The sequence below is a fragment of the Mugil cephalus genome, chromosome 20 (genome assembly GCF_022458985.1).
Source record: "Mugil cephalus isolate CIBA_MC_2020 chromosome 20, CIBA_Mcephalus_1.1, whole genome shotgun sequence".
NCBI lineage: Eukaryota > Metazoa > Chordata > Actinopteri > Mugiliformes > Mugilidae > Mugil > Mugil cephalus.
Window position 1 is genome coordinate 9,147,261 of NC_061789.1, and position 20,968 is coordinate 9,168,228.

A 20,968-nucleotide genomic window follows, 5' to 3' on the forward strand; every position below is an offset into this window, starting at 1 on the left:
TTTTTATTTGAATGTCTCTGCAGATACTGTATGTTTCAAATAAAGACTATGCTGAGATTTTTATTAAAGCTGTAGCATAGATATTTACTGTTTTCAAAACCCATGTCACAGCAAAGACATGTGTGTAATGCTGCTGTATAGACGTTGCTACATGGCTGAAGGCTTTAGGCCTCACTATTACAAACCGGATTTCATAATACTCAAGAAAGATCCCATTAAATTACACAAATGTCCCCAATTAAATGTAAGTATGTAGATTTAACTGCAACAGTGGGACTAGTTACAACTTACACCAAAGCTGGTTTATCTGTGAGGCTGTGACTGAGCAGGTTATTTACTGCCCCAAGTGTCATAATATTCAAATGTAGAATTTAATATTTCATCAGACATAAGTGAATTCAAGACGCCGAAATTAACATAGATCTATTCATTCTCATAAAGCCACAGGGAAGTCCCAACAAAAGCGCACACAGTTTATACAAACCGGCGGTACCATCTGCACTCATGGTGAACGTGAGGTCTTTGGCCGGATGGATAAAGTGTGTGCGCTCGTTGGTGGGACCCACAGAGAGTGTGCCATGACCAGTGTTTGTGTTTTGCGGAGACCCGGCTGCATGCGGCTTCCCGGACCACAGTGTGTCTGTGCCCGGCTTCGGGACTCTATGGAGGATAGGGACACGCTGATGAGTGTGACACTATCCAGGCCCCTGTGGACATGCAACAGTCCAATATATATAATATATATCAGCAAAATAACTGAAAAATTATCACAATACAATTTTAAATTATTAATATTAATTAAGCTGACTTTTTTCCCTTCAAAATTTCAACTTTTTTCTCAAAGTGCATGATTTTATTTATTTATTATTTATTTATTTTTCTCATGGGTGGCCCTAATACTGGGTTCTGGCCCCATATCTGTGGAGCTGAAGTGACTGTGATTCACTGGGCCACTAAGCTGCACACACAGTTGCAACAATTAAATTTTAACTAATTTGCTTTAGATAAGTGTAGTGGGTTTGGTAATATTATGAAGTAATAGTATATATAGTAGTATTAGTAGCAGGCTGTTGGTCTTGGGGGGAATAAATCGCCCTCCGTGCGCCCCCTATGGATCCACGGCGCACCTAACATTTGCCCGCTGCCTATACTTTGGGCTGGTGCTGTTTAAGGTTGCCGAGTATTAATTATTAGGTGTTTGGTGTCGAAAAAGACAAAAAAAAAAGTGATATGAAGTGAATCTTATGAAGTATTCGGCATACATAAGTTTTTGACTTCAAACATGCTAAACAGCCAATCAAATTATTTAATAAAAAAACAACTGCCGGTTAATGCAGTGTATGTGTCATATGTTTGTTTTTCTTACATTTATTTTATTGCTTTTTGCGGTGGAGAGGAATGCTTATGAATGGACGGACACAAACACAGCCCCGTCAGCTAATAACAAAACACTACTCCAGCGTGGACCAATCAAAATGGAGAACAGCGGGAATCTGGGCCAATCGCAAGAGGCGTAGACGTGACGTATCAGCCATCAGCTGTTCTTGTTTTGCTTCTTTTCTGCTCCTTTTCCTCCCGGACACTCGACCTCTAAAATACCCGCATTTGAACTGAAATTTAAAGTCCTTTCCTGCGGTAGAAAGCCGCCGGCTCCTCCTTCGCCCTCTCGCCTGCACCGCACCGCTCGCCGCACATTTCTTTCTCAAATTGGAGCCGTCTTCAGCCGAAATCGAGCGACGAGGCGGCGCCGATCCCAGGCCTCCAATCCAGGTCGGAGGGAGGGAAGGAGGTCGCTGGGAATCGGGATGGACTCCGAGGAGGTTGCGGGTGGCTGCGGAGGACCGGACGCGCCGGAGGCACCGGACGGACCGGGGCTCCAGTTCTGCTGCGCCTCCTTCAACCAAGACTCCACGTAAGCAAACGAGCGAGCGGACAAAGAGCGGATGAGTCACAGCGAGATCGATTTCTCCCAATTAGACAAACATTTACTGGGAAAAAAAAAGAGAAAAAAACAAAAGAAATGATGCAACCGGTCATTCTTCACCAGGTGAAAATCAATCATGTATTTAGGACAAAAAGAGCTCAGTTGATGCATCTTACCTTAGTCTACTTGTTGTGCAGTTAAAGGGCCACTCCACCATTTTCACTCGGTAAACTTCGTCCGAAAAAACAATGTATTATATATTTTATGCAGCTGATCCTTCTATTTATTCATATCAAAAGATTAGTTAGAATTATTATTATTATTGTTGTCTGAATAAGATTCAAAATTCAAGTTGTGTTTAATGTCACTTCCACAACATGGTATTAAAAACAAAATGTTATTTCTCCCAATCCCACTGTGAATGCTGACAATTCAAACACAATAACTCACTACTCTTGCACCACTACCTACCACACTACAAGCTAGTACGACACAGAATCCAAAGAGATGATCTAAACAGAATTTGCAAATTGAACTTTTTTTTTTTTAATAAACACAGATACAACTCTACAGGTTAATGAAATTGTGCAGAGGAAAGGAGAAACCCGTGTTCAGACCTGGAAGCGATTCTGTGAGGCCAAAACGTCAACATCAAAGACCTGAACACAAACTTTACTAGTTAAGATAACTAATGTTAGTCGCTGGAAAAAGAGGAAGTGGACGTTATTCAAATGATTCTTGGGGAGATCTCCCTGTGTCATCGAAGCACCTTGCCACAGCAGTAGTTTTTATTACGTCAGCCCTCTGTGGTCCCCCTACTGGCCTGTGGCCCAATCAACATCCAGCCTGAGTGATCTGATTACAAGTGGCCGGCATTAAGTACAAATGTGAACACACTCTGGACGCATTTAGGACACGGTTGTGATGCGATCGCTCAGACCCCCGATTCTTTAAGTGTCTCGCGAGGAAATTTTGTGTTTTTTGGCATTGGTGTGTGTAAATTCAATAGAGCTGTGTGGCTCTGGAGAAGCTCAGAGCTCGTGGGAAGTGTGTATTTTGTAGCTCAACCCCAACCGAGGATCCGATAAAGCGCAGATTTTGTCCAGGCCTGCGTTTTTCACTGAACACAAATGGTCTAATGTTGTTAAGACTTATTGTTTTTCAAGCTTGATGCAAACCAGGTCTGAAGAACACAATATTTTCTCCTCTGCTGCATCTGGATCTGGTCCCTTTGCTTGTATTAGTTATGGATAAAGTTAGGGTTGCTCTTGCCGGGAGTGCTGCCGCTCCGCCTTGGATGTAATAGCCACTCTGCTGGAGTTACACAACAAAAACAAAGGTGGAACACTGACATTTAAGGCACCGTGTCGGCCCCAGTGTTTCTTCAGGGAATAGTTGGGGATCCCTACGATGTCCTGAGTGCAGAAAGTTGCACAGTGTCACACTCAAACCTGCCTCGTTCAGTTAAAGCGCTGAGTAATCACAGGCGGAACATTGTGAAAGGAGGTCTGGTTTTTATTGAAATATCTGTCTGAGTGTGCGCTTAACCGCCCTCACCTGCAATATTTACAGTATATGCAGCAGGTGTGATGGCAACAGTTTCTAAACTGCAGAAAAATGTAGATTTTATGTTTTGCCTCCAGTATATAATGACTCTGGGATGTCTCAGAGGGAAAGCAGCATGCTGTGTCACACACTGCGGTGAATCTATGCTGTATTCCTTTGATTTTTTTGGGTTTTGAAGTTTTGTGCAGGTTATGAGGGGCAGGATACGACAGAACAGGAATGTACAGAGAATGAAGGCACGGGTGGCCATTAAGAAAATGACGGGTGTAAAAAATGGAGCGATGTGTCAAACGGGTTAAACGTTGTCTATCTGGAATACAGCTGCGTCTGCATGTACCACGCAAGGATAACTGCGTGCAGGTTTACACATGTCTTACCCCGAGGTTATGTTCAGTTGACATGCTAGTTGTCTGTGGGCCCCTTTCTTATTTGATGCTTCATCCCACATACTAAACAAACATGGGTATGATGTTATTTCACAACAAATCGCAGCATGTTACCGCCATGATGAAAACGTCGACCCAGGTGCCTCGTGTCATCTCACGGTTGAGGGAATAAAAAGGCAGATTTTAGGTGAAATTTATTAATCAGTAATCCTGTTTTAAATTATTTACCAAGCTCAAAGGCCAATCATTCTCCTGCTGCAGCTCTTAAAATGTGTTTTTGTCTTTACATCTCACCCAACTCATCCAGTCGGCGAGGTACTGCAGAGGGCAGCAAACCCCAAACCTGGTCCTGTTGGAGGTTTCTTCCTCCTCACTGACTATGTAAAAGCAACACATCAAATTTAATTTGGAGAAAATATTTTGGCAACATTTTCACTATTTTGTGAAATGTCGTAATGTGTGAGCAGCCTAAATGAAGAGTGCAAGGTTTGTGACACTGGAGAGGTGCTGAGAAGGCGGAGAGACCAGGAAAAGGCAGGAGATGGTTGAGTCCCAGAGGAGGCACAAGGGCTGGTGTAGGAGCGACTGGCAGACAAAGGTTTAGGAGCCACCCTGAAACCCTTGCTATGCCAAGGCCTGTGGCAGAGTCCAGCGCCAGCTAAGTCTGAGCGAGGTATGGATTGCATGTGGCAGCTGGGAGTGTGCGCTGTAGAAAAAGATCTCCATAACCAGATTCTCTGGTCAGACATGGTGCTAGGTCTACAGGCAAGTCATCAGGTTCACAATGGAAGATGCAGGAAGGGTCTCCAGCAGTGGGTCAAGACGGGTGAAGCACGCGTCTGAACCTGAAGCACCCATTGACCTCAGGACCGTCACTGAGGATGTGTCTCAGTTTGTGTAATGTTGATTCCTAAATGGACTTGAATTACAAGGGATGATCAGATGTACCCGTTCACCAGCAGATTCATTTGGCACCATTTCAGTCCTAATTGCATCGACATCAGAATGAGTCTGAAGCTGATGTAACACAACTGTTAAATTTAACCCTTTGACTGGCATTTTAACCATATGGTTGATCTTTTCTTGTAGTAGTAGACAATAAAGTGTTACTTTCTAATTTTGTACCCATTTTCTAACCATTGCTAGTCGTTCAAATGGTTGAGGATGTTAGTAGTAGTCAGTAGTAGTAGAAGTAGTAGACAATAATAATGCTTAATTTCTAACCATTGCTAGTCAGTTTGTAAGATACACAAATTTGCCCATGTGTGAACACATTATGTGGCTTTTATACTTTTTGGGCTACAGTGCTTTTGAGCAGATGACCATAGCTTGAAAATATACATCATACAGCTTCAATATTTATTTTGTATCAATCTATGATATGTCAAAATACTCAGTTTTAAGTGCACACTATTGACATAGATTAAAAATGAGTTCTATTTAATCGTGATTAATCTTAATGTCGAAGTCAAGGGGTTAACTACTTGGGTAAGATTTCACCACTAGATGGCTCCCTTTAAAAAAAGACTAGAGAAGACAATGTGCCCAAATGTGGAATTTAATGCACTTGAGTCAAAGTATAGTGCCACATTGTTCCTGTGTTTCCAGCTCGAGTATATAGATGAATTCCTTCTCTGCTAAATGAAACATTGAAAGAAGGCAGAGTTTTCTGGATCCATTCCTCTTGTGTTGATTGTGTGTGTTGTGTGTGTGTTGCAGGTCACTGGCTCTTGGAACAAAGACCGGCTACAAGTTGTTCTCTTTGACCATGGTGGAAAAACTGGACTGCATCCATGAGAGCGGTCAGTATGGAGCTGGGACTCTGCAGTTATGGCAAACCAGCTGGTGTAACATGGTTGAATCAGCACTGGCACCGTTTCATTGAAATTCATGCATTCATCCGTTTGTCAGCCGGTAAATGGTGACAAACAGCAACACCAGGAGTTACAGTCAGGTCCCTGGTGGATCATTGACTTCCATTCATTGTGGTTCACGTCACAGACATTAGCGAAACCCTCTGTTTTTATGTAAACCGAGTCGTCCCTCTGACTCGTGCGTCCCCACACTGGCTTGTAAGCCACGCCACGTCTCCTCAGATTTCCTCTTTTAAAGGAACACCGAGTTCGGAAAAGACTGGAAGATGCGGGTTAAATTTAATCTCAGCGTATAATCTTTTGGTCAAACTCTGGTTAACCTCTCATTAAAGTTAAACAGATTCCATGGAACTTTTTTTTCCTTCTTCTTCTTCTTCTTAAAGGGGAGAAGATGACGAGATTGTTCTTATTCACTTCACCTGTCGGTGGTTTTAACGTGGCTTGTGACGTGGTGCACGCACACCGATCAGCCATAACATTAAAACCACTGACAGGAGATGTAAATAACGTTCACCATCTTGTGAGGAAACTTTTGGACCTGGCATTCATTCATGTGGAGTTGATGCAGCCTGACACAAAACTAAAAAAATAAAAACATGAAGAGCAGCACTAGGTGTTGATCGAAGACACTAATTACTTGCAAACCACTCCCTTATCTGTACACCGCTATTGCAAAAACATGAGCCGGCGGCTGAAAAAATATCCAGATTTTTATGATTCATTGTGCTTCCAGGGCATGTTTTGTGTTCTATTCTATTAACCTGTCTGTCTGCCCTGGCGTGACAGAGTTTATGTTTTAACCCTCCGTGTTCTCCCCCTGCAGAGACCCCAGATGTCTACATCGTGGAGCGTCTCTTCTCCAGCAGTCTGGTAGTCGTGGTGAGCACCGGCATGCCGCAGCGCATGAACATCTACCACTTCAAGAAGGGGACGGAAATCTGCAACTACAGCTATCCGAACAACATCCTTGCTGTCAAGCTCAACAGACAGGTGAGTGAGACTGATTCACACCAACAAGAAACAAACAAACAAACTTCCATGTGTTGTTGTAAGGTCAACCGGTCACATCAGATCCCAGTGTTGCCTTAAAGGCCTTAAAGCCTCAGTTAAACTTAATATGATTATTGCTCCATATTCAGGAGCATGGAAGACATTTATTTGCGTCTCTCCTGTCTTGACTGCTGAGTGACTTCCTCTGCTACTGGGTTCAGGACTTTGCCTCTAACCAACAAACCCAAGTCTGCTAGGTCAGACAACCACACATCCTCGGCCTTCACACTTAACGCTAGCATCTCCCATAGCTGTAGGTTGACTCAGACTGCAGCGCTTTTGCTGCTTTCAGTTCTGACCTACATTTTCAAAGCTCAGTGTTTAAAATGATTTGTCACTGCCACTTCTGTAAAGCTGAATAAACAAAAAGTAACTAAACAAATGATCCAAAAAAACGCTGGATCCAAAAAAATTCCCAAAATGCAACACAGCTGCTTTACCGCTAAAGTCATCTCCAAGCACAAATCTGAGGTACTAAGGACATCATTTGAGGTTGTTTCCACCTCCAGTTTCATCTGGCATTTGCCGTCTCTTGGACGGCTCGTGTCCATCAGTTTGCGTCTTGCGTCATTTGAGACATGCTGAGACGACAAAAAGAACCTGAGGCCCTTCTGGTCTCTGCTTTACCCACAGAGCACGCTGACTCACAGCCTCACACGCAAATACGTAGCCGACCACTACGCTGCTTTTATTTCCAACAAAGGAAATGTTTCAGTTTGAGTTCCCACTCTCTGGGAACATGTAAACAGCTGTGTGCAGTGACATCAGAAGCAGATGTTTCCGTGCAGGGTTCAATAAAGCAGAGGACACGATATGACAAATAGCGTTTCAATGTTCAGTATACAAAGTTGATTGCTGTAATTCATAGGTCTTCAACCGGGGGTCCGCGACCCCTATTGGGTCTGTGAAGGTACTGCAGGGGGATCGCAAAATCTTTGGTTGATTACACATTTTTTTTATATACATTTTGTTTTAAATTTCTCAGGAACAAAAACATTTAATTATATACTTATATATTAATTACACATACAAATAAAAAAAGCAACACAATGCACCAATACTGAAAGTAATTTTGAGAATCAGCAGAGGCCCAGAGCTTGATTTTTTTATTCCTGAGAATGTCTGCACATTGTCCGTCAAGCTTGTATAAACTTGCATGTCTGCTTAAAGGCGAAACTAAGCTACAAAAAACACTAACACAGCACAGATGTCACAGCGGGCGGGAAGAGGCAGGCGGTATCACCTGCATGGCCGCATTTACGTAAAATCCGTTGATGCAAAACGCACAGAGGCGTGGACAGGCTTATTAGTGTTTACACAAAAAAGAAGCAATTAAAAAAAAATCACATTTTATTTCCCAGATTAGTGCGTTGTTTCATCTAAAGCAAGCGGTTTCGGCATCTGCAAATATGTGTGGGTTCGCTAAGGTCTGGCCAAAGACGAGAGGCTCTGCGTGGTCGCCGCTGCCAACGCCGCTCCCTCTTTTCATGTGCGTCTTTCTGACTGACAAAAGTATCAACTTTGTCTGAACCAAGGTGAAGGTTATAAGATGCTGTGGCGTTCTCTCATGACTCACATCTGTGGGTCGAAGGTGAGGAGTTCATGTACTTTGCTGCAACAAAGGAATTGTGAGCTCTCTCTGTCTTGACACAACAGGCAGGCTGTTGGCAGTAATGTGATCTTAGAAATATGATCCACACTAGAATTAAGTTGACAATAGTGAAAACAACGTGCGAAATTTCAGCTTTTCATGAACTGATTGTGAACCTTCTAGGTTTTATCTGACCCTTTCTCATAACGGGTGGCCTTTCCCTGGAACACTTAACGGGGTGTAATGACCTTAGGGCTCCTGTGTCTTGCAGAGACTGGTGGTGTGCCTTGAAGAGTCCATTTATATCCACAACATTAAGGACATGAAGCTGCTCAAGACTCTGCTCAACACTCCGTCTAACCCCTCAGGTAAGATGTAACGCAGACACACAGACAGACACGCTGCACTCCGCATCTGGTGTGACAGGATTCTTCCAGTTCACTGGAGTGTTGATGTTGGCAGTCATTCTTACCAAGTTAGTTGAACAGAAAGAAATCTGATGGGGGGGGGGGGGGGGGTGGAAAGAATAAGAGTAGTGTGACGATAAACAGATTCCCATGTTTAACATTGTTTAAATGAGCTAGTTTATATGAAATTTATTTTAGTTCTTCATGCTTTGTCAGATAAAATGAAGGAAAATTATACTAGATGAATTCCCTTACCCTGCTACACTTAGATAAGAGGCTCTAATGCAATGTAGAGCCAAGTCAAACAAAAGACTGGAAGACCATCCTATTCCCTGTTCTGTCAAGAGCTGACAGGCCAGATCATTTTCTGTCTTTCCTCTGGCCAAACCTAAATTATCTGACTTCCTGCAGGTCTCTGCGCTCTTTCTATCAACCATTCCAACTCCTACCTGGCGTATCCTGGCAGTGCCACCATTGGAGAGATCATAGTGTATGATGCCAACACTTTGGTAAGAAACATGTCATCACGGGTCACTTCAGATATCATGCTACCACCTGCTGTCATCAGCGGTTTAGAATGGAAACAGCTGATTATTCAAAAAAGCAAAGCTGAACCGAAGGCGGTCGGACCTGTTGGATATCTGGTTTATTAGCCCATTGCGCTAATAGGCGGTTTAGACTTTAAGCTACGTCAGGGCGATGCAAGTATAAATGGCTCAAACCAGCGTAGACTCCATATGTGAGTCCCAAAGTACGCTGAAAGAGCCTTAACATGGAGCATTTGTGACTTATGACTTATACCCCAGCCAGCCACCAGGGGGAGCGCTACTTTTTTTACAGTCTATGCTTGGGACTGTATGTTATGGCAGAATGTATTCAAGAAACCCAACCCAAGTCCCGTAGCCTTTGTTGTAGCTTTGTTTTTGTTGTTTATTATCCAAGTTCAGTAAAATAAATAAACCTAATAGAATCAGGTATAAGTTTATTAAGGTAGTTTGCAGTGAAACAACAATAAATAACAGTATCATCTGCAAAAAATAGCACAGTGCATATATTAGATCATTCTACTTTAGCAGCATCTCATTTACACAATATTAGACCCAAGTGGTGTTTGAATCAATACAAAGCACATTGTGTGTGCACTTTTATATCGAAAGACGCTCACCTGAACCTGAACTTACTGCCACAACGCAGTGGGCTCAGGAGACGACAGTGATACTCTTTTCCCTGAAACTCTTTTCCCTGAAACTCTTTTCCCTGAAGCTGTTCGTTTTTGAGGTCATCTTGTCCTCTCTCTCTGTTCTTACAAGTGTTTGTTGGACACTCTGGTAACACTTAAAGATGTTTTTCCTGTGACCTGAAGCCTTTTGTGCAGTGTGCAAGAAGCGATTCTGGCTGACGTCTCGTGATGTCCTAAAATATACAGTACACACTGTAAGGTCGATACTGGGTGAACCCAAAATATTTGTGTTGTAACCCGTGTAGAAACTAGCACATAGTATCCAAGGCCTGACGAATGTAAAAAATATAACTGTGCAGTTGTGAAATTGTAAAGTCATGACACAGGATGCCAAAGAACATTTGTCTTTCATAACGACCCATTTCTGGAAAGGACGTTATGTGTTGTTTGCTCCCAGGCTCCTACTGCTTCTGCACTGGTCGGGGAAACGGCGTAATGTTTTCAGCTTTTCAAATGTTCCTACCTCAGGTTTCTTTTCACCACGACGTCAGCTGGCTTTAGTCACACGCTGGCTTCTCATGTGAATTTAGTCAGACAAAAGACACCTCTTTTCACCCGTTTCACTTCATACAGTAACAACACAAAGCGTTTGACCCCAAGTGAATCCAACAGGCACCTTTTTTTGTGCCTCCTTCAACTAGCCAGGTCGCTTCGTTAATCCTATAAATTACTTGCATGAAGCTCTGTTAGATTTCTGGTCTCCTTAGTTAACACATCTTTGAACAACTTCATCTTTGAGTTCAAATGAATCTTTGTCACAGTTATGAAGAAATTTCTTCAAGACGCTCCAGTGATAACACATTCACAAGATGATGAATGAGATGGGTGTGAGACTTGATCTTTTCCCCCCAAAATCCAAACTTTCCCTCCCAAAATGGGAATCAAATTGAAATAAATCCATCTTTGAGTCCATGTGGACATTTGTGCCAAATTTAAAGAAATTCCCTCAAGGTGATTCTCAGATATTATATTCCCAAGAATGGGCCAGTATTGACGATCAACCACATTTTTAACAAATCCAGTCACTCAGATGTTTTTCATTCAAGCTTGATGTCTTAACGCTCCCCTGGACGTTGTGGAATAAACCTCCTGGTGTCATTTCAGAACACCGTGACAATGATCCCAGCTCATGACAGCCCCCTGGCAGCTCTCACCTTCAACGCCTCGGCCAACAAACTCGCCAGTGCCTCAGAGAGGGTAAGAATAAAGTCCCAATAAAGTCCTCCAACCTTTTCAAGACATGTTCACATATACATGAATATACAGTCAAACAAGTGCCAGAGTGGAAGTTTAATGACTCTCATCTCATCTATCTTGTCTTTGCAGGGTACTGTCATCCGGGTCTTTTCCATTCCTGAGGGCCAGCGTCTGTTTGAATTCCGCCGAGGCATGAAGAGGTCAGAGTTACTTATAATCTGCACCAGAAAAGTCTCTATTGTGTATCTTGTATGTGGAGCATGGACTGTAGACTGTAAAGATGGAACAGCTCAACTCAAAAGTGAAGCCGAAGCAAATATAGCTCCCCCTGGTGTCTGGCTGCAGTATGGGTCCACCTCTTCCATGTTAGCGGATGGCCCTAGGGTCAAACTAAGTGTCAGTAGTTTTGTTTTAGTTAGTTATTTGACGTTATCGAAACAGGATGTGACATAATAACAACCACCAGTTACCATGTCAAACCGGTTCTGTGGGATCGTGAGAACTGTGAAAAAAAGTATTAATTAAACAAAATTGCAAGTAAGTCTGGTGGAAGTGTGGTTGAGTCATACTGTGTAGACTCCAAATTCACAAGATGGAAACTGCCCATATCTCCAGGAAAATACTGTTTGGCCCATTAGCATGCATGTACTTCTGCTTATAGACTTTATTACACCCTGACTAATGATGACTAATGATTAGGTTAAATGTGTTGATATTTCCTTGAGTTCATGTGTGTTTATGTCTGTTTGTCTGCAGGTATGTCACTATAAGCTCTTTATCCTTCAGCCCTGACGGTCAGTTCCTCTGCGCTTCCAGCAATACAGAGACGGTGCATATCTTTAAACTGGAACAATTGGGACCAAGGTACACATGTCAGATCATTTACAGTGGCTGCTAGCTACAATATAATACATAGTTATATAAAGAATATAGGCTCAAACTGTAAACTCTGCAGCATTCATTTGAGCATAATCACACCCAAATTGGATGAAAGTTGTGGGAATTAAAACAGTTTTTATGGACAGCGCCGTACTGTAAAGGTAATTGGACAAATAAACCCAGTCGCAACTAAAATGTCCATATTTAATAGCAGATGACTGCATAAAGTCTGGAACCCATGGAAATCCCCAGATGTGATTAGAATGGGTTTCTGTAGCTGTTTTAATAGAATAGAAGTATGAACTAAAGTGTGAAAGTGTAAAAGATAAATAATGAGATTAAAAAAGTAGAATAGATTAAACGGCATACATACAACAAGTAGTGAATTTCAGCAGAAAGTAATTGGATTGTGACACAAAGTATTGCGTGACAAGCCGAAAGTGTTGAATTGCACAACAGATAGCTACTGCAGAATATTGCATAGTACGTAAGTAACTTCTGCAGAACACAGCAAAGTTGTAGTTTGCTGGCTTTCTGCTGCCTTTGCTTGTGTCTTTAGCAAGTAAGTTGCACGCTTGATCTGGTAAGGAGCAGGTGGTGGACTCAGTCCCTACAGACTATTCCACTTCTTTACTATTAAAAACTCAGCTCTTCCTAGATCGGCCATCTTAAATGGAAATTCCTGCACCTTTCCTTTTAATTTGAATGTGAATACACTCAGATACACTTTAAGTTATGTTCTTTATATAACTGTAACGTCAACAAACAATCTACATGGACCTAATTGTGCAGCAGTAAAATGTATATTCTAAAGGAAGCTTCTTACTCTGCGTACAGTGGAGTGGACGATGCTGCCACGTGGACAGCCTACGTAGGGAAGATGTTCTCAGCGGCCAGCAGCTACCTCCCTGCTCAGGTCTCTGGCATGATGAGCCAGGACCGAGCCTTCGCCACTGTTCACCTCTCGTCCGGCCAGAAGAACGTCTGCACCCTCGCTATGTGAGCTTCTCTTTCTTTACCGAGGCCAGAGACCTTTGCATTACACTTACAGTTGTGTTTTTAGGCCTCAAAAGACAGTCCTCACCTCCTTCTTCTTGTGGATCCTTTTGTTTCTTCTGTTTAATTCATTTTAATTATGTGTTAGCAACTGTAGCTAATAACTAGCAATTCTGTTGTCCAAACAACATGTGGTTTGTTGGTTAAAAGAGCTCATTTCTAAATATATCTAAGCACAAAATATGTCCAAAAACCTTCCACGTCACCACCGACAGGTTTTCTGACAAGTGGTTTTGAAGCTCAATATGTGCAGCTCTGGTCGTCGCCATCTTGCCAGTGCATGACTTCGCCTAACTCCTGGCTAATTAAAAACTCCTCTGTATAGTTGTCATGCACGGAGACATTAACAGTGAAGACTAAAACTGCTTTTGTTCTGTAAAGTTGACAATTTAAATGTGCGGGTTAATGGAGAATGTTATTATTGTTAACTTGGAAACAGCCTCAAGTAGCCATGCATGGAACTGCAGTTTATGAAACTAAAATTTTGAAGCCCGTGTAAATTGTCACTTGTATACATGTATTAATATCTATAATGCACAATAAAACCAAAATCATGATTTGGATCCCAAGTAACATCTATTTATATATTTACAAGTAGCGCATTGGGAACCTTCTCTACGTCTATAAAATCCTACCAGACTCCTTAAATCATTCGAGCATTAGACGTTTTTAGATCATTGCTTTTCTTATTCCACATTCCTGATCCAGTAGTCCAACTATTTTCAGGATGACAGTGACAAGAGCAAGGAGCTCATTCATTCATTGTCAGGTTAGACTACAGTGAATGACTGTGATTGTTCCAAAGGAGCAGAAATGGAAACTCGCTTTGATGTTTCAGGATCCAGAAGCTTCCGCGGCTGCTGGTGGCCACGGCCGACGGCCAGCTGTTCATCTACAATGTGGATCCTCTGGATGGAGGCGAGTGCACGTTGGCTCACAAGCACAGGTGAGGCTACTGTACAAATCACTGTGGAAATCGTGTCGTGTCTTGGGAAAAAAAAGCTAAGCTCCTTGTGTCACGGTAATACAATAAAAACCAGCTTCTTACACTTAAACTGAAATTCCAAGGCTAAATGTACCATCTTTTATGATTACCACAAACCAAAGGTAATCAAGAGCTGGATAATTAAAAAGACCACCCAGTAAACCTACGGATGAGGATCTTGATGAGGATCATGTTTTGCATTCGTTCCATCTGTAGAGGTCTTGTGGCAGCCATTGAAACCCAAATTACTTGTGTGTTGCAGCTTGGAGAGGTTTAGGAAATGTTCTACAGCTCAAATATTTGCTTGGTTGCAAGTCTTCACTGTCTTTGAAAAGCTCCTGACGTCAGTGAAGCTGATATTAAAGCATAAAGCTGATAAAATGCTTCTTTCTTTCTTTCTTTCTTTCTTTCTTTCTTTCTTTCTCTCTCTCTGTCTCTGCCTCCCTCAGACTCTTTGGTGTTGACGATAACCAGACTGAAGGAACAGAGCCAGAAGGGTCAGAGGTCGCAGAGCCAGCGCAGTCTTGCCCATCCTACGCCGAAACTGCTGCCTTACCAGCCTCCGGTCCCGTCACTGTGACCCTCACTGGTTAGTGGTCGCAGACGGAAACATTTTATGAGCAGGACATACTCAGACATACACACACATTACTATATATAGCAGGTAATCCCATAGAAAACACCTTGTAAATATTCTTGCCTTAACATACAATATGCTAGAAGACAGGATAACCTCCTATAAGTACACCAATTTGTCAAAACACGGTTAAATTTTCTTATATTTAAGAACTTTTCTTTATGAACCTTTATGAACATGAACCTTTGTTAATAACCCACCAGTAAAAGTAAAACATGCAGGAATATTTTAAAGACGTTCAAGTATATAAAAAGCGTTCAAGTATAGGCTCCTTGAGCTGATGCAAGACTCAGCTCCAATCTGGAACTTCATCTTGTCCTGCTATACATTTCTAATGTCTGTAGCATGAAGGGAGAAGGACCAAACGTACGCCATTTAAAAAAAAAAACAACAAAAAAAACAAAACAACAACCGAGAGATGTAATTTTTATGCATTTTTCCAAAATGTTGTTGTTATAAAAAAAGATTCAAAGGTCCTAGAAACTCTTTACAAAGTGGGCAATGGACAGTTGAAATTAAGAATAATAAGAATAAGTAATAATAATAACAATGTTCAAAGTAGTTCAGTTCACTTAAGATAAGATGAATATCTAACAAATGATGAATCTAACAAAGGTTAAAAAAGAAAAAAAAATACAAAAACTAAACAATCTCAAAAAGCAAGGATAAAACAGGAGTGCAATTGGAGTACAATGGGTATGAATGAATACGTGTATAATGAATGTGTGTAAATATAGAGAGTTAATGATCCACTGTGAAGACTTAATTACTAGTTGCAAAGCCTTTCTGGCTGCAGATAAATCCAGTTACCTTTAGGTTCCTTTCAGTTAAAGGTCAATTTCGAGTCGTCGGGGTTGGGAAAATTCATCAAAGCAGATTTCACTGCTCTTTCACTGAGGCTGCCAGATTAAAATGCTGTGTGCACAGTTTATCCAAACCACCAAACCAGTCAAAGCCCGCTGGTTGTTCCACTGAAGGTCTCCTACTAATTTATTTATGTTTCATCAACCTTTGACTTCACTGTTCTGCACATTAATTGTGCATAATCAGTGGTGTTTTTGCATGTCAGTAAAGATAAGTCTGCTCTAATGGTTTCCTCTTTGTGTTTTTTATTTTTTTATTTTATTTTTTTACCCAGGCTACTCTGAAGATGGTGGGGCAAAGAAGGGCGAGGTCATTCCAGAGCACGAGTTCGCCGCCGGCCCCGTGTGTCTGGACGATGAGAACGAGTTTCCCCCTGTGAGCATCCAGAAGTGCTAAATGTCAGCTGTGGCTAAAGCTGCGCTGCAACCTCTGTAGCTCACTGGCCTGACTAACCATTCTTGCAGACTATATTTTAAGAGTTAAAGATTATTAAGATGACCCCCTCGCTTCCTGCAGTATCAAATACTAGGGAGGCGTCTCTTTACAGCAGGTTCACTTTGCTTAGCGAGGTGAAGATTCATCATTGTGACCATTTAGGTCAATGCTGCTGTTTAATTATTCTACCTTTGTATATCGGCATTAATTAAAATGGTGTGCACACCATATTTTAAGGGATTTGCAGCAACAATAGCCATATTATTTGTAAAACTGACCATCACAGATTTGCACAAATATTATATAAAAATGCAGTACTGGCTGACATTCCCCTCCTTCATTCATCAGTCACTACTACTTATGCTAATTCAACGTGGCCCACACACTGTAAAAGGTCACAACAGTATTCTTACTAGGTCAGATCTTTTCTTACACAACACGTCTGAGCTGAATGGCATCACATAAAGATAAGATTTCCGGCAGCACAAAGTGGTACAGACGAAAATTAACTGCAGGTCATTTTTATACCATAATCAGTCGATCAGTCAATCCAACCAGGAAATATCGCAGTTTGTGCCCCCTAGGGGGTATGTGGAGGTACTGCAGGGAGATCGCAAAATCTTTGGTTGATCAGACATTTTTTATATATATATATATATTAATTTTTCAAATTTCTTTAAATACACAACATGAATCCAACATATTTTAGTAAAGGGATAAGGGATAGCTTAATATTGAATGATAATAATAATGTATATTTTTAAATAGCACTAGGCTGAGCTTAATATAGAACACATATAATAGATAGGGGGTCCCTCCTTAGTCTCTCCATCAGTTTGAAGGTCCTTGGCCTGAAAAACGTTGAAGACCCCTGTCCTACGCTATAAAGTAGCCGGGATGCACATATGCTAAAATCCAACTGTAATGTTGATACCACATGAAGGACCAGTAACTTTTCATGGGCTGTGATTAATTTCCATGAGTTTCCAGCCCCCAAGACTTGGAGCCACTGTCATGTTCTTAGTGACTCAGGCATATCCCACTGAAAGGATGACCTGACACAAACGACAACATGCACTATGTCAGTTTCATTACGCTCATGACAAAAACTCACTCACTTTAAGCTAACGTTAACTCAGTTAAACAAACCGTTTCATGAATGAAGCTACTAAGACACAAAGCATATGTTTATATTACAGAATGAAGAGTAGGTACTAACCTTTTTTTTTAACACTTTCCTCCAAAATAATTTTATTTGTAGTTTTCCTTTGTTATGCTCCTGCTGTAAAAGCAGGAACTTATTATTTTCTTCCAAAATAAAAGCCCTTATAATTAAAATAGTCAATCAAAATAAGCTTTAAGCTGTAATTTTATTTATTTTTTTTTTAATAAAGGCAGCATAGATGTGGGTATTTACTGTTTCTTCCTGTAAATAATCATTATTGGTCAGTGATGATGCATAAGTCAGTGAGACTGCCCCCTAGTGTTGTGGTGGTGCAACATCGATTAGGAGAATCAACACGAATAAAGGTATAAATCAAAGTCTCCACTGCTGCGTAGCCATAAATCTAATTTAATCCTTATTTCTTAGCTGTAAACCAAAAAAGAAACAAACAAACAAACAACACTTAGGTCTGAAAGGGGGTCTAACTGGAACGCTTTGTGTCTTCTTCCATCTCCAGGATGGGAAATGTTGGATCTTGTGGCCGTTGTAACCTCTCCCTCAGGGTTCTTTGTGTAACGTTGTGTTTCCGTATAAACTGAGAGTGTGAAAAGATCAGATTTCATGCGTGCCATGCATTCAAGGAAAATTCTGGTGTAGCTCAGCCTCAAAAAAATTTACATTACACCTGCCACCTCCGTTACAATCATCTATCAGCTTTGCTTTTCACATCTTAACGCAAACCCCTTTAGCATCTCGCCTGAGGTAAACTCAGAAATTAGCACAGAGGAGTTAAATCCTACACTTGACCAAAGAAGCGTTGTATAGCAAAAAAAAAAAATGTATTGTTTCACGTCCGTCCTTACGGTTTTTCCACCGGAATTTTCCTTTAATGAGCTACATTTTTTTTACTAAGAAAAACAAAAAAAAACTAACGGGTCTGTTCATGTGTTTTGTTAGATTAATTGGTGCCGCGACGGGACTGGAGGTGGCCAGGGAAGGCGCCCCTGAGTGGGTAGAAGGACAGATGGACAGACAGAAAAAGGCGCCAGGAAGTGAACAAATGAACAAAAACAATTATTATTAAAAAAAAGAAAAACATCAGGGTGCCAAGTTATTTTTTCATTAACGTTAGAGAGAAAATAACTTCTATTAACATTCAAGCTGACGTGGGAAACAAAACTCTGACCAAGAAGTAGATGTTACATTTCGGAGGGAACGGTGTTCCTCAAAAGACTGATGTGTTAAATGTACAGTACACTTCTGATTCTGCCATCGCACCGACGGTAGCCGCCAACTTCCTCCACGCTCACCTTTGAGTTCCTGGACGTCCGCTGTGAACTGAAGGAAGTTTGGAGAAACAAGTGGTTGGCTACTTAAAAAAAATAAAAAAATGGAACAACTAAAAAAAAAAAAAAAATCAGGGAGGAGTGTTTTTCTGAAATTATGAGGTGCATGCTGTATCAGAAATATAACCACAGATTTCATAGCATTAATACTTGACAAATATTTTATTATTATGTTGCATTATTGTAGCAACGGTTTTTATTTTAATTATTTTTTTCCCCCCCTCATTAATAATATCTACGTTTACAAATGGTTTTTATTCTGTATTGTATTTTACTGCATTGTACATGTATTCAGTGTTTCTGTGCACGGCTCCAGGAGACATTTCAGAAGGTGGATATGATACTGTACTGTATGTTCGTTTGTGCCTGATGTCGTTTGTAAAAGAGCAAAGTTTTTCTTTTTGCTTGACGCACAAGACCAAAACGAGTGAAAGAAAGACACAAAAAATAAACGAAAATAAACATGTGGAGTGGAGTAACAACGAACCTATGCAAAGCAAAGAATTTGTCTGTTTTGTTTTTTGTTTGTTTTTGTTTGTTTCACTTTTTTTTCAATTTATAATTAGATTTCTACAATTAAAGGATGTATAAATACATAAATAAAATAAAAAATAGATATAGGCCTTTATCACAAAAAAATCTTCCCATTTTATTTAATTATTTGTTTGTACTTTTTCTATCTTTTCTTATTGCCTACGACACATTACTGCCAAATGTGTAACTCAGCTTCATTATGCACTGGTCAGCCACAACATTAAAACCGCTGACCATCTTGTGAAAAGCTAATCACCATCAAAGTTAACCTGTTTCTATGAAATTTTTTTTTCTTCTCAACAAGAGGATGATGACAAGATCACACGATTATTGATATTCACGACTCAAAAAAACAAAAAAACAAAAAAAGAAATCAGTGCCCTCCAACTTCACTAGATCCCAAACTGCAACAGATTATAGGAGAAAAATAAATAAATAAAAGATTTAACAAATAAATAAACCAGCCATATACACATCCAAACAATGTTACCCTCATGTGAAATGGGATTATGATGAGACAATGTTTATTTATTCCACGTATGGGATATTACTTTGTCATAGTAGCGCAGAATTACTTAAGAAATATATACAAAAAACAATAAAAGACAATATCAAATTTGAAAGAATGTAGAAAATATACAGCATTATGTTGCTGGGAAATAAAGAAATGCTAAACAAAAATTGGAATATAAAATAATTTGTGCATTCAAATTATATTTTATTATCATGTTATCCTACAAAGATACACTGAGAAAATGTTATACACCTAAACTCTTACAATTTTAGTACAGACTCCAGAACTGTTACTCAAAATGTGCTACTCTACGGACAAATAAGCAATACAACAAATATGGGTAAAAGAAAAAAGCCCACAGAGTTGGATTTAAAGGGCATTAACATTCAATTTCCACAATGCTGAGACGTTGACACCGTCTAAAACCCAGTCCCTGCTTTGACTGTTAAACCGTTGGCGTCACGTTGCTGTGAGATTAAGGACTCTTATCCCTTCATCGGGACTTAAGCACTCTAAAGTCCACCAGACTTTTATGACTGGCATGTCCTCAACTGCATGGCATTACCTCATAAAGCATCCTCGGACAGCTTGTGCAACCGCCCCTGAGAAGACCTCAGTGTAAAACCAAACATCACAATCACAGGTTATTGTTGCTCAATGAGTCTGACGACGTATTTCCCTTTATTACTGCAGCCTTTAGAACGACAGACAGGTCTGACTTTAGGAGAATCCGTTGTGAACAGACTTAACTTGACAACCAGAGAGACAACAATGAAGTGGGGGGCAAGAGAAGAAGAGAAGAAGCAGACATACAATAGATTTTTATTTATTTTTTTAATTTTTAATTTATAAAGACTACAGGGAATCTCTGAGTTTGTTCACTAAGATGAATTTTCATGACTTTCTTGTACCTGAATTATGTAAGTTTCTACACTTGGACTCCCTGGTCATTGTGGACTTTGACTTTTGAGTTACACGATTTGTAAATGAGCAGCATCCTGTGACAAACTCTACAATTCCTTTATTTATTTTTTCTGTCCTCTTTAGCAGATTTTCAGAGATGTCGGTCGGTCTCCCCACTTCCAGCGTGGTATTTAACCATTTATGGATCATGAGGAAACACTCTCTGTTTGTGCCTCATGACACATACTGTGCTGCAAGACACTAACTCTAAAACAGATGAGTTTATTAACATTTTAGTAAAGCCTGTTTCCTTTTAAATGCATCTGCTCTTGTGGGTTTGTTGTTCTGTACATACATGCATGTTCTGTGCTGGGTGATCAGGTTTTGAGGTGGTATCTGGGATGTTCCTATCGGG

At 40.6% G+C, this 20,968-nt stretch overlaps 1 protein-coding gene across 1 annotated transcript; it reads left to right on the forward strand.

The window, feature by feature from the left end:
* The first annotated feature begins 1,424 nt into the window (after window positions 1–1,424).
* On the forward strand, window positions 1,425–19,103 carry wipi1 (WD repeat domain, phosphoinositide interacting 1). The gene is made up of 13 exons (XM_047572566.1): window positions 1,425–1,912; window positions 5,596–5,678; window positions 6,574–6,740; window positions 8,663–8,759; window positions 9,210–9,307; window positions 11,143–11,235; window positions 11,365–11,435; window positions 11,992–12,099; window positions 12,952–13,113; window positions 14,009–14,116; window positions 14,605–14,744; window positions 15,931–16,031; window positions 18,214–19,103. Exons 1-13 carry the CDS (start codon window positions 1,806–1,808, stop codon window positions 18,262–18,264), a joined length of 1,386 nt encoding a protein of 461 aa, XP_047428522.1. The 5' UTR covers window positions 1,425–1,805; the 3' UTR covers window positions 18,265–19,103.
* Window positions 19,104–20,968: the final 1,865 nt, after the last annotated feature.